At 42.3% G+C, this 14,094-nt stretch overlaps 2 protein-coding genes across 2 annotated transcripts; both read left to right on the plus strand.

Moving 5' to 3' along the window:
- The first annotated feature begins 366 nt into the window (after positions 1 to 366).
- tyr (tyrosinase) lies at positions 367 to 5,666 on the plus strand. Its single transcript, XM_072658420.1, has 5 exons — positions 367 to 1,207; positions 1,822 to 2,038; positions 3,614 to 3,761; positions 3,906 to 4,087; positions 5,318 to 5,666. The coding sequence occupies exons 1-5, from the start codon at positions 383 to 385 to the stop codon at positions 5,557 to 5,559; spliced, it is 1,614 nt and encodes a 537-aa protein (XP_072514521.1). The 5' UTR covers positions 367 to 382; the 3' UTR covers positions 5,560 to 5,666.
- A 3,342-nt stretch (positions 5,667 to 9,008) lies between these two features.
- kpna7 (karyopherin alpha 7 (importin alpha 8)) lies at positions 9,009 to 13,663 on the plus strand. Its single transcript, XM_072658455.1, has 10 exons — positions 9,009 to 9,074; positions 10,340 to 10,480; positions 10,567 to 10,652; positions 10,763 to 11,031; positions 11,888 to 11,970; positions 12,054 to 12,317; positions 12,441 to 12,674; positions 12,873 to 13,055; positions 13,313 to 13,459; positions 13,574 to 13,663. Exons 1-10 carry the CDS (start codon positions 9,009 to 9,011, stop codon positions 13,661 to 13,663), a joined length of 1,563 nt encoding a protein of 520 aa, XP_072514556.1.
- Positions 13,664 to 14,094: the final 431 nt, after the last annotated feature.

The following is a 14,094-nucleotide window of genomic DNA, read 5'->3' on the forward strand; positions in this document are numbered from 1 at the left end:
CTGTACATTGAAGAAACTATTTAAGAACCTTTAATAGTAAATAAGCATGAAAATGTTAAACCACCTTAAGTGTTGAACCTCTAATATTCATGTAAGTCTGGGAGCTGGGAGTAATCAGAGCAGTTTATGAGTTAACTCAACACTGGGGATTTTGCTGTGGAGAGACGAGTTCCCAGTAACAGAGGATTTGACTGAAAGAATTTTTACTCTGGAACGACCTGAGGCTGAGAGGCATGTGATCTGAAGAAGCTGGCGAGGGGGGGGGGGGGGGGGGGGAATCCTTAAAAAGAAGAAGAAGGAGAAAAAAAAGACCCTGAAAGGATTAACCCCAAATTCTTGTTGGACAATCACAGGCAGGAGAAGCTTTGAGATCACTGCTGAGATGCGGTTGCTGGCTCTGATCAGTTTCTTCATTCAGTTTCTGAAACCAACATATCAGCAGTTTCCTCGGCAATGTGTCACCACAGAGGTCCTCTCTTCCAAGGAGTGCTGTCCCGCCTGGGAAGGGGACGGGTCAGCCTGCGGAGCGCGATCAGGCCGGGGAGTGTGTCAAGACGTGGTGGTGTCCGAGGAGGCAAATGGCCCCCAGTACCCATTTGAAGGTTTGGATGACAGAGAGAAATGGCCACTGGTGTTCTACAACCGGACTTGCCGCTGCCTCCAGAACTACATGGGCTACAACTGTGGAGAGTGCAGTTTTGGTTACTTTGGACCAAACTGTGCAGAGAGGCGTGAATCGGTTCGGAAGGAGGTTTTCCAGCTGTCCACTACAGAAAGGCAGAAGTTCATTTCTTACCTTAATCTTGCCAAGAATACGATCAGCCAGGATTACGTGATTGCTACTGGCACCTACAGAGAAATGAACAATGGCACCGACCCTCTGTTCAGGAATGTCTCCATCTACGACCTGTTTGTCTGGATGCACTATTACGTTTCTCGACATGCTATGCTAGGTGGCACCAATAATATATGGAGGGGGGTCGATTTTGGGCACTGGGCACCGGCCTTTTTGCCATGGCACAGGGTGTTCTTACTGCGCTGGGAGCACGAGATAAGAAAGTTAACAGGAGACTTCGGTTTCACCATTCCCTACTGGGACTGGAGAGACGCACAGGAATGTGAAGTATGCACTGATGATCTCGTGGGGAGCCAAAGCCGACTTAACCCAAACCTCATCAGTCCATCATCTGTGTTCTCCTCCTGGAAGGTAAGTGAGAAAGATCTTCTCAAATGTTGGAAATTCTGAACTTGGTCAATATATTTAATAGGTGCAGATACACTGATTTGCCAGGTTATCAGGTATGCTCTCGAAATTAACAGTGGCATTGATTGGAGAACTGCAATAATCAAACCATATTTAGCTCCCTAAAGAGCCTTTCATTTTTTGTGAATTATATATAAGAACCTCAAAGAAGTAATTCTATGCCAATTAAGGCTTGAAACCTTAAATGCAAGCCAAGAACCACTGAGGAACCCTTGTTTTAAAGAAACTACAGTTTGTGATGGTGGAAAGAACCCCAGACAACTAATTCAAGCCATATATTCAAGCCAAGAACCACTGAGGAACCCTTGTTTTAAAGAAACTACAGTTTGTGAGGGTGGTAAGAACCCCAGACAACTAATTCAAGCCACATATTCAAACCAAGAACCACTGAGGAACCTTTATTTGTAAGCATCACAGAACCCCTTACATGCCACAGACGTCTTTGAGATGCTGATATTGATATTGGAAACGTATTGATAATTAGATGCATCCATGAATCTTACGGTTGGTTGAACATGGCAGATGGTCCGAACTGACTGTTATTGTGGTCCCTGCAGGTGATTTGCTCCAGAGCACCAGAGTACAGTTTGAAAGGTGTGTTGTGCGATGGCACGGAGGAAGGACCCTTATTGCGCAACCCTGGTAACCATGACCGGACCCTTGAGGACAGACTGCCCACATCCGCCGAAGTGGACTTCACTCTCAGCCTGTCCCAGTATGACACCGGACCAATGGACCGCACGGCCAACATGAGCTTCAGAAACACCCTGGAAGGTTAAATACTATGAGATAGCCAGACAGCAATGTATAATTATAATATAATATACGATTTAATTGGGCAACATTAAATCTAATCCTAAACTTAAACACTTATTCTAAACTTTCTTCAGAATTAATCCTAAATCCTAAAGAAGATTATGGTTTGTAGCTGCTGTTCCTCCAGTTCTTTATCACCCAAATTAATCCCAAGTGAGAGAAAAAATCAGAACACATTTATACACCAAATTAGCACCACATTAGCATGTATTAGTTCAACCAGTTCAGAGAAAAGTCACGCTAACATGAAGTTCACCGCAGGCCGTCAACACATTTGGTATCTGACATTTGGTTCGTTAGTTTAGAATGGGAGATGCTAGGCTAATTTCCAAGCAAATGCTGGACTTTGTTACTAATCCAATCCATGTAAAAGCCCGCTTGAAATGAATGCTGATCTTCATTTGTCTTAGGCAGACTAATCAGTGCTGTTTACAACATAGTATGACTAAAATCAACTTAGCGTAGCATATCTGAGTGGTGGGCAACCACTTAAAGTAACTGGAACTAGTTTTATACAGTATGTGGTCTAGTTTGAAGATTTCTGAAGGACATTTATCTGAAGGCCATGTATTTTCATATTTACATGAGGCCGTGGTGGCTCAGTGGTTAGAGCACCGGGCTATTGATAACAGGGTTGTGGGTTCGATTCCCAGGCTCAGCAAGGCCCTTTACCCTCTCTGCTCCCTGGGCGCTGGAGTTGGCTGCCCACCGCTCTGGGTGTATGTGTACTCACTGCCCCTAGTTCACTAGTGTGTGTGTTCACTACCACAGATGGGTTAAATGCAGAGGACACATTTCACTGTATGGTGACAAATACATGCACCTTCACCTTACTGAGACAAAATTGGTGACAGTTTGTCTATTGTTTGTTAGCAATGCTAGCCTAGCATTTCCCATTCTGGACTAAAAAAAAAAAATTAAAAATCAGACATCAAAGACCCTATTTACTCCTGGTCATTTTCTTCAGTATTTTCCATTTGCTTCCGTATTTTCCTAGACTATATCTGGATAAGGCCATGCCACATACAAATGCTAGTGTAGTGTACAAATCCCATCACTCAAGCCACTTCAGGAGGTGGTCTGAGACGCACTGGAGCCCATTCATCTCTCCCAGACGCATTCGACAATCAAGTGTAAAACATGTCAGGCTAAAATCATGTCAGGATACAATCCAGATGCTAGTGACATGAAGTAACCAGGTGTAAATGGGGTCTAACATGTCTTGGCTGATCGCCTGAATCTGGAGTGATATGTATGATTTTTTAAAGAATATTTTGGGCACCTGGTCACATGCTGCGTTCAACACATGGTGTTTCCTTCCATATATGGCACATACAGTACAATGCTTATAGCATGTGAACAGTACAAAAAACAGCAATTAAGCAGAAAGAAAAACATTGAATTTACTGGATTTGCTGGTGTTTATTAATTCATCATGAGATAAATGGATTATATCACCCTGTCAGTAAACAAAGACCTTTCGATTGTGTGCATTTTTCCTCTAACATCCTTCTCCTGTAACTCCTCATGCAGGTTTTGGGGATCCTCGGACTGGTCTGGGAAACAGTCCTAAGCTGGGAATGCATGCAGCGCTGCACATCTTCATGAACGGCTCCATGACTTCAGTGCAGGGCTCAGCCAATGACCCAGTTTTCCTCTTGCATCATGCCTTTGTAGATAGGTAAGGATAAGCCAGGAGAAATGGAGCACTTCCATTAATGGGTCATTTCCGTATACCCACCTCTCTTCTCTTCTATTGCCTTCCATTGAAGAACTGCTATTTGAATGAAGCCTTATTTTGCATCTGCTTATCTCTTTGTTTCAGCATCTATGAACAGTGGTTGAGGAGGCACCAACCGGAAAGGTCTCATTACCCTACAGCCAACGCTCCGATCGGACACAACAGTGAATACTACATGGCACCATTCCTTCCTCTGTACAGAAATGGAGATTACTTTCTTTCCAGCAAAGACCTGGGCTATGAGTACTCCTACTTGCGAGATCCTGGTGAGTACAAACTAGCCATTTTTCTTGTAAGCACTGGTTTTACACTGGTTTTTACACTGGTTAAAAGGTTCTCTCTTGCACAGCACTCTTAAAAAGAAAGATGCTTTAAATGGTTATTTGAGGGATGCCATGGAAGAACCACCAAAGGTTCTTTACACTCTTCTTACTCTGTTATAAGCATGGTTCCTATAACCAAATGTGCTCTAACCACACTTTAACAACGCTGCTTTGAAAGGAGACAGATATTAGAGAATATAGCCTACATTTTTGTAGCCCATTTATAAGGCTTGTGTGGATTTATATGGCAACAGTGGTCCCAGTTCATTTCTACATGATTATTTCCCAGCCTTACTTTCTTCCTTAGAATTAAAAAAGCTGTTTTTTTATACTGCATCTTTAAGACAAATGCATGCAAATGACCTTTGTTTTGATTGGCTTCCCTGTAATATGATTCATTAAAAAAGTAGTCCAGGGCTGCTTATTATGTGAGGGTCCACTGAGCTGAATAAGCAGATCTCTGTAAATATGTTGGATTTTATGACATTATTAAAAATGATTAAAATTAGGGCAGCATGTATGAACTGGAGAGCACATTTGGAATACTGAGTGTTTATTATTCTACATTAAACATTGTATAGAATCTTTATCATTATTAGTCATTATTATTATTCATTATCATTATTATCATTTTTATTATTATTATTTTAAAAAAATCTGTGATATGAGTACTTTAAAGTGTTACAAAAGGTGCCATAAGTGGTTCTATAGACATAAACCATAAGAGTGCTTCCCTAAAGACCCTCTCAGTCGAGTGGATTCCTAAAAAAACACACATTAAAAGGTTCTTTAGTAACCAATGGTGGTTCTTCTAGGGCATCACTCCAAACAACTACTTCTGACACCTTTATTGTGAGCATTGATAAGACTTTACCTTAATGTGTGAAGAAAGGAGAAATCCCCCCTAAAGGAATCAAAGAGCTGCTTTGAGTTAAAAGAGTCTAAGACCGGGTTTCATAGACATGGCTTAAGCCTATTCAGTTATATTCCCCTGAAACTCCACTCTTTTTGGTCTAGGATTAGGCTTATTCTGGCTCCGGGAAACCAATCCCAATATACCACAGAGACACCCTTTATATTTACTGATGGAATCAAATCATCTCAACTTTCTTCAGCCAGTCCCTTCCCATTCTTATCAAGTGTCCTCACATGAGTATCTATGTCCACCTGCAGGTCAGCGGTTCTTGGATGATGTGGTGTCGTATCTGGAGGAGGCGAGGGGGCTCTGGCCGTGGCTCTTGGGTGCGGCCCTTCTGGGGGCCTTTTGTTCTGCAGCTTTGGCTGTGGGCTTGGCTAAAGTCGGCAAATCCGTACTACGGCGCAGACGGAGACAGCAGAGCTCCGAGAAGCAGCCCCTCATAATCAGCACTGACACTGAGGGCTCCTCCGCATCTTACAGAACCATGAGGCCATGAGCGATGCGGGCACCAGAGGGCGACAGTGTCAGGAGAATGATGTAATAACTGATGTGGGCACTAGGGGTCAACAGTATATGTAAGATAATGTAATGAGCATTGTGCACGTCAGGGGGAGACATACAAGCATGCATACAGGTTTCCTGGACCTGAGCTTCCAAGTTCAGTCCTAGACACAGACCACTGCAGAGTTCCATTCTCCTGTATTTGAGCCATATTAGATAATGATCAAGGCCAAGGAAAGCTGGACTAGAGTTGGGGAATCATTGACATGAGATGCCGCGCTGAGTCACGGGAATGGATTAAAGGGCCTATATCCTACATTTAGCCATGTGAAAACCTTATATCTCCAGAATAGCAACTTTACAGGAAGAAGGAAAAAATGGCTTAACTTTCAATGGAAGTCAATGGTAATACATGTTGTTCCAAGTCATTTTGGAGCATTTCTATTGGTCCATTCATCAAGACATTTTAACACACTAAAAAGAACAGCTACCAGATTCGCATTATGTCAGAAAGGTTTTTGCAGACAACAGTAATTTACTTAATAATTTAATCATTTACTCGACAATTTTCACTGTCTCAGGAATAGGTGCAATATATGTAACTGTGCTTGTCTTCCTGACATCAAACGTGCAATGTATACAAAACAGACAATTTTTGTTGCAGAATTCAACAGTGTTTACATACGGCATCACACTTTTCTTACAGGAGGAAAATTCAGCTTTCTACAATATGGGCCCTTTAAGCCTAGCCTTGGATAAAATTGAAATGTCATGGGTGATTAACCATTAAAAAGCCTTGGGATCTGGAAAATCAGCACATTTGTACTTTAGATGAAATCTTCAATAATAGATCGTATTTGAGGTAGAACCCCCTTCATCTTCATAAAATCCAGTGCTTTTTAATTGTAATTTAAGAATCAAGGTAGCTCTTTTCCTTCATTATTCATTATGTCCTTGGCAAATGAACACAAAGCCTTCCTAATTTTTGTTACAATGCATTGTTAAGACTTCAAATAAAAGTTTGGTCTACAGCCATCAGTTTTCCATTCATGTTCAACAGCTTACGTACTTTAAAAAAAGAGTATATTCCCACAAATATAACTTTATCTCGTGTCATTTTTCAGGTTCATTGCGTTGGGTCTAATACCCAACACAGATAACTGAATTCAACTGGTTCAATATGGTATTAAAATGTCACCAGACATTGTAAAGATGGAGACAAGAGATAGCCTAGCATTAATCGATTGAGTCTTACATCTGAAGTCTGCTTTGCATGTTAGCTCTTTGAATAAAGTCAAATCCTGCTGCTTGTGTGGCCCAGTGAGGCCTTTCCAAATCCTGTTCCACTGCAGTGCTTACTTCCCCACATTAGCACACTCGATTCGACTCATTAGCTAATTAACCAGCCTTTAAATGGGTTTAACGTGGGTGTGCAAGAGTGGGGAAAACGTGCAGTCAGGGTGCACCAGGATAAGAACATTAGTCCAATTTGACATCTCCCTTCAGGAGAAATGAATTTGTCTCAGCCCATAAGACCATAAAACACCCCCACTGCAAGATACTGCTCGAGAAATACAGTTCTCATGGAGAACTAGCGGTTCCACCATTAACACAATGTAGGCTAATCCTAATAAAAGATGTACTTTTCATTTTATATTGGGAATTGTTTCAAGAAAATTGCAGAAACCAAAAGAGCATACACTACATGCCCAAATGTTTGTTGACACCCCTTCTAATAAATGCATTCGGCTACTGACACATATGTACAAATGCACACACAGCTCGTGTAGCTCCTGCAGAGAAGAACTGCCAACAGAATTGGACTAGAGGGGTATAAAACCCCCCAGCATTAAGCTATGGAGCAGTAGATCTGTGTTCTTTGAAATAATAGTACTTTTGAGATGAGTTGGGGAGTTGGGGACGAGGTGAGGTAGTTATCATTCAACATGCTGACCTCACTAATGCTTTTGTTGAATGCTGAATGCAATCAAATCCTCACAACAATGCTCAAACGTCTAGTAGAAAGCCATCCCTGGACAGTAGAGACAGATACTCCAACAAAAAGCAGAAGAAATTCCTTTAATTATACCCTTGATTTCAGAAAAAAAAACTATAAATAAGCAGGTGTCCCAATACTTTCTTTCAATGTAATGTGGTAAAAATGAATCCCGATTAAGTATTTCCAGGGGGACAATTATATAAAGACTCCTATTGAATTGAAAGTGTCCACAGTCTTTGCAGTTACAGGCATACACTCACTGGGCACTTTATTAAGAGCCCTAAAACACTCTCAGTTCTTCATGACAGGGGTTCCACAAGATGTTGAAAACATATGAGATTCTGGTCCATGTTGACATGACTGCATTACACATTTCCTGCAGACGTCTTCATGGCTATGAAGAGACGCACGTTGCCAGCAATGCTCAAATAGTCTGTGCCAATCAAGCAATGATAGGTATTAACAGGCCCATAGAAAAAGTAAACATTCCCCACACCACTACATCACCTCCACTAGCTTGGGCTGTTGACACAAGGCAGGTTGGGTTCATTGATTCAAGCTGTTTGTTCCAAAATCTGACACCAGCCATCAGTGTCCAACAGCGGAAATCAGGATTCATCAGACCAGGCTATGTTTTCCCCAGTCTTCAACTGTGCCCACTGCAGCCTCAGCTTTCTGTTCTTGGCCCAACATCATGATCTGCTGCTCACCACAATGGCACAGAGTGGTGGTTATCTGTGTTCTGTCAGTCTGAACCAGTCTGCTCATTCACCATTGATCTTTTTCATCAAGCCAGGAGACATAGGAGGCATCTGCCACACAATTGGCTGATTAGATAATTGCATGAATGACTAGGTGTACAGGCCTCCCTAATAATTTGCTTGGTAAGGGTCTATTCTTGGTTTATTTCTTTAATCATAGTAAAATAATGGGGTGGATTTTTTACTCAGCCGCAATCCAGTTCTGGCAAGCTGCTGAAGTCCTGCTTAGTGAAATACGCCTCTGCACTGACGTTAACCAAGTAGGCGTGCCTTCTATGGGGGCGTGTCACATGGGCGTGTCTAAGAGGCTGAAGGGACGCGGAGGGATATCCTGCTGTTGGAACCCAGAGGGTAGTGCTAGTGACCAAGTCCCAAAACAGCACAACAGATCCAGGGTCAGGTTTGCTGCACTCTTTACACAACACCAAGTTCACTACGTTGGTCAGCAAAACTGGTCCAGGAACAGCGCTCCTGAGTGTGAACGCTGTGTGAACGCCGCCACCGCTCGGTGATTGGCAGCACCTGTTTATAGCTGCGCTCTAAATTGCAGTCTGCTCAGGAGTGGCTTGTAGAAATAGGAGGCTTTCTGCGCGGTTCCACTGAGATCTTTGGTTGGTTTGAGCGGGTCTTTGGGTCGTTTTAGCTGTTTTTCTTTCGCAAGTCTTCACAAGTTGAACCTGCACAATGCCTACCGAGAACCTGACCGATAAACGCTTGTCCAAGTTTAAAAACAAGGGCAAGGACCCGCTGGTAAGTTTTGAGGCGTTGGGAAGTGACTAGTAAGTCAAATTCTTAAGTTAGAGATGGTGATTTGGTGCCAAAATACATATTTTAAAGTATTACAGTTTCTAGCTGCATTTTAAGGCCACTTAAATGGGCTGTATAACTATAACAAGTAGCGGAATGGTTTGCTAGGGGTTTCTTTTGGTGGGTAGGCTGCTGTACAGGAGAGTGGTGTAATGCTACAAGCTAACGCTTTACCTTAAGTTCAGTTTCACTGCTATTAATGTTAGTGACTAGTGTTTTATATAAAACATCCCTCACTATTAATTTGCACTATTAAATTGCTACAAATAAAAATGAGCAAAAAAAAAAAAAATCTATAAAGTCTAAGCTGGATAGTAAAATACTTTTGTTTACATGAAGCTTCCAACCTGAATGTGCACTTTTCTATGTTATCAGTGAAAATGCATATCAACTGTCCATTGAATGGCAGGGCAAATATCCACACTATAAAACTGAAATGTCGAGTTTACATGACTGCTGTAATGCCTCTTTGTGGGTAAAGTGAGTTGTTGGTTGCGATGCTGATAAAACTAGTGTTGCTTTGTGGAGGCCATGAAGTTTGGTGGTGGGTGGGGTACAGCTTTAAATGCAGCTCATCACCACTGTTGGTCTGCATGTACCTACATCTACATGAAGCTTTGTCATGCCATGGTTTAAATGAATAAATAAATATTATTTATGTATGTTTAATGGACATTTGTGCACTTGGCATTTGAGATGAACTGATCATTTGAAAATTGACAAATGCCATGTAACCCCCTTTAATAATAAATGTTCATATAGGCCTTACCTATATTAGATGCTATGTAAAGTGGTGGTAAATCTAAACGTCTTTGTGGACATTTTTCTGTTGTAAGGCATACTGTCCACTGAGACTCAGATTTGACATGTCTTTGCACTGTTGGCTACCTTGTTGTCCTCATTTGAAGTTTACATCAAGTACAATCACAAGAAGCAATGCTGTTTTCCTTCTAAGTACATTAATTCAGTGTTCTTGCATTTGTATTGGTTCATTATTAAAACAGTTTATGTAAACAGTTCAAGTGCACAAGTTGTCTATTTTCTACATAAGAAGTAGAAGCAAGCTGGGCTCAAATTAAGAAAGTAACCTTGTAAACAGGGTTTTTTTTTTTTTTTTTTTTTTTACTTGTGGAATTTCTCTAAGCCATCACTAAACTAGAACAAGCCTATATCATTTCTAACTTTGTTTTCCTGCTCTGTTCTTAAAGAAAATGCGTGAACGCAGAGTTGCGGAGTGTGTTGAGCTTCGTAAAGCGCAAAGGGTGGAGAGTATTCTGAAGAGAAGGAACATTGAATTTCAGCCTGATGTGGAGCCCCTGTCACCTGAGTACAACACCGACAACCAACAGGTTGTAGATCCACTACAGTAGTGTTGTGGTCAGCAACCCTGAATGCATTGCTTGTACTGCTTAACATGTGTTCTGTGATTATTTAGGTAATCTCTGCAACCATTCAGGAGATTATTGCAAATGTCAACAGTGACTGTCCAGATAAACAGACACAGGGTTGTCAAACAGCCAGGTACAGCAGCAGCAGCTCTTGGCCGCTCTGCTCCTTTTATGGAGTATCTCTGCTATGCTCCAAGTTAATGAGCGTTTCATGGCCGTCTGTCTGTTCCTTCCATGTTCCAGGAAACTGCTGTCTCGGGAAAGGAACCCTCCACTGAAGGAGATAGTGGAGGCTGGCCTGTTGTCACGATTCGTGGAGTTCTTGGGGAGGAATGATAATCCCACTCTGCAGTTTGAGGCTGCTTGGTCCCTCACCAATGTGGCATCAGGCACCTCTTGGCACACACAGCAGGTGGTGGAACATGGGGCAGTGCCTGCCTTCATTGCCCTCTTAGGCTCACCTATGCTCAACATAAGTGAACAGGCAGTCTGGGCCCTGGGGAACATTGCAGGTAACACCTGTGACCTACTTGAGGCAACGATGCCACACTTCAGTTCCCTTTCTGTTGGATTCTTGTTATTTATTCTTTGGCCAGCTACCATTTGTATTCAAATCCAGGTTTTGAAGAACCTGGTGCTAAATCTGGTCACCAAGCCTATGCTTATTTTTGTTCCTGCAGGCTTTAGTATAGACACCCAAACCTGAGTCATGGTTATGCCCTTAGAAGTGCTTGATTAATGAGATTTAGGTTGATGGCACAGTCTTGCCAATAGAATAGGACCTTCTGCAGCAGATAATTATGAATCCATTGAGCTGTGGAACTGTTCTCTGGGATGGCGCACCATCCTTATATACTTCTGAAGCTGAGAATGAGGTAGGGTGGTGATCCTCAGTGATGCTCCCAAATGTAGTAGAAAGCTCTTCCCTTGATGGTTATGCCAACAAAAGCAGGATGGCCCTTGTTTTCAGATGAAACAGGAATAAGCTGGTGTCCCAATATGTCTGACTTCTAGGCATGTAACAAATGAGGGCAATAGAACGTTTTGACTGTGCCAGCAGAGTACTTGTTTGATGTGTTTGGATCAAATTATCTAGCTTTGTTGGGAGTTTTTGTACTTTCTTTTTGGTAGTCATTGCTAATCATTAACTCCTGAATAATTTATAGCTGGATAAGGCCTCTGGCAGCAAGAGATTAAGCTGGCTATACATTTCTCATAGTTTGGATTGTTTGTCTAAGGTTAAAGTTAATTGGCTTCTAGTGTCCAGGTTCTTTTGTCTTCCACTGTTCTTGTGAGGGTGACTCCTTTGTGGGTTTTTTGTTTGTTTTTTTTCCCCTTCCCCTTCTCTCTCCTTTTCTTTCCCTGTAGGTGATGGCCCATCATATAGAGATGCACTTATTGACTGCAATGTGATCCCTGCTCTACTGGCTCGCCTAACACCAGATGCTCCGGTAAGTTTGTTTCTGCTATGCATGTTTTTCAGCTCTATCAGTCATAAAACATGAAAAATGAAGTACTATGCTTTTCTCTCCAGGTTGGTTACCTTCGCAACTTGACATGGACCCTCTCGAACCTGTGCAGGAACAAAAACCCATTCCCTCGCTTCTCTGCTGTTCAGCAGATGCTGCCTTCTATTATACAGTTGCTTCATCATAGTGACAAGTCTGTCTTGTCTGATGCATGCTGGGCCATCTCCTACCTCACAGATGGACCCAATGAGAGGATTGATGTTGTAATCAAGACTGGAATCCTTTCACGGCTGGTTGAGCTCTTGGGCTTTGAGGAGCTTGCAGTGGTGGTGAATATTGAGTGAAATTCTTATTGGATAAGAGTTAATGGTGGTTCAACCTAGACTTAATGAAATGGTCTCTGTTTAATTTGTCAAATGTGTACCTTACTACACCTTTATTTCCTAAAACAGACTCCAGCGCTGCGTTCCATTGGGAACATTGTGAGTGGATCGGATGTACAGACGCAGATGGCTATTGATGCAGGTGTGCTAAACGCCTTGCCTAAACTAATGCGTCATGCCAAACCCAGTGTCCAAAAGGAAGCAGCCTGGGCTGTGTCCAACATTGCAGCTGGACCACGCCAGCAAATCCAGCAGCTCATCACATGTGGGCTGCTGGCCCCCCTTGTGGACCTTCTGAAGAATGTAGGTGGTGAAGGCTCAAGTGTACTTGGTCTTAATCCAAATTGTTCCAAATGTAGCTTCCAATCTTTTAGTTCAGGCACCTAAACAGAGGCTTACCCTAAATAGCCTGGTCCAAGTCTGCACTGCTGGTCCTTAAGAAACTAGTTTTGCCATGCTTGGCTCTTCTGGGTGACTTGGTTTGCTGTGTACATCTTTCAGGCTGACTTTAAAACTCAGCGAGAAGCTGTTTGGGCAGTCACCAACTACACCAGCGGAGGGACAGTGGAGCAGGTAGTACAGCTTGTCAAGTGTGGTGGCCTGGAAGCCATCATAAATCTGCTCACAGTCAAAGATGCCAAGACTGTTTTGGTCATTCTGGATGCTATCAATAACATTTTCTTGGTAAGGGTGCCATGCAGAGCCTTTAGTTTTATTGGTGCTGGGAGCCTGTCTTTGTCAGTCTGTTGGGCCACTCTTCCAGACCCAGACTAAATCTAGTTTCCAATGATGACTCTCCATTGATTTTTATTATCAATAATTTAGTCTAAAAAGTAGGCTTAGTCTGTGCCTGTAGAACCCAACTTGGTTTATATTTTGCTTTAAGGCTGAACCATTTTAATGTGTTGAGCTACTGACAGCCTCTACTGTGGTATCCATAGGCTGCTGAGAAGCTAGGGGAGGTGGAAAAGCTTTGTCTGCTGGTAGAAGAGATGGGTGGACTGGATCGCATTGAACTTCTCCAGAACCATGAAAACAATGCTGTGTATCGTGCTGCCCAGGGACTCATAGAGAAGTACTTCAGTGAGGTGGGTTCACTGGAACAAGGCTCAATGTTCTTGATGTACTGCAGCCCCACCTTAAACTTGTGCAGTATAGGTTATATAAGACATGTTCTATACTTTTCTCCCCCAAAAATGCAGGATGGTGAGGATGAATGCCTGAAGACTGAGGCAACTGAGACTGACTTTGTTTTTGGCCCAACTGAGGTCCAGAGAAGATTTGACTTTTGATGAGTTTTATGCACTTTGGTTTTGTATGAATAAATACATATTGGCAGTATTTCAGTGACTTGGCTGGATTTTTAATATATGCAGTGGGCAAAACCTTGGTACTATGAACCTGGACAGGGTATTTGTAACCTGGTTTCCATTTTCCAATATGCTGTTATTCTCTAAGCCAGTTTCAAGCCACATTATGCAAAGTTAAGTGGACTGGGTGGATTGATTTATTCATTTATTTTATTTTTTTTTTTTTTGGGGGGGGGGGTTCAGTTGGCAAAGTGTACAATTGAAACAGCTGACTGATTAAATGAATTGATTTTATATATAAAAAGCATGTCCATGTTGACACAGCAGGTAAAGTGGGGGTTAAAGTGTGAATTTAATTTTCCCAGTTTACGCTGCTCAACTGGGAGACCTGCACGAAAAAACTTGACGTAAAG

This window comes from Salminus brasiliensis, chromosome 16 (assembly GCF_030463535.1).
Source record: "Salminus brasiliensis chromosome 16, fSalBra1.hap2, whole genome shotgun sequence".
NCBI lineage: Eukaryota > Metazoa > Chordata > Actinopteri > Characiformes > Bryconidae > Salminus > Salminus brasiliensis.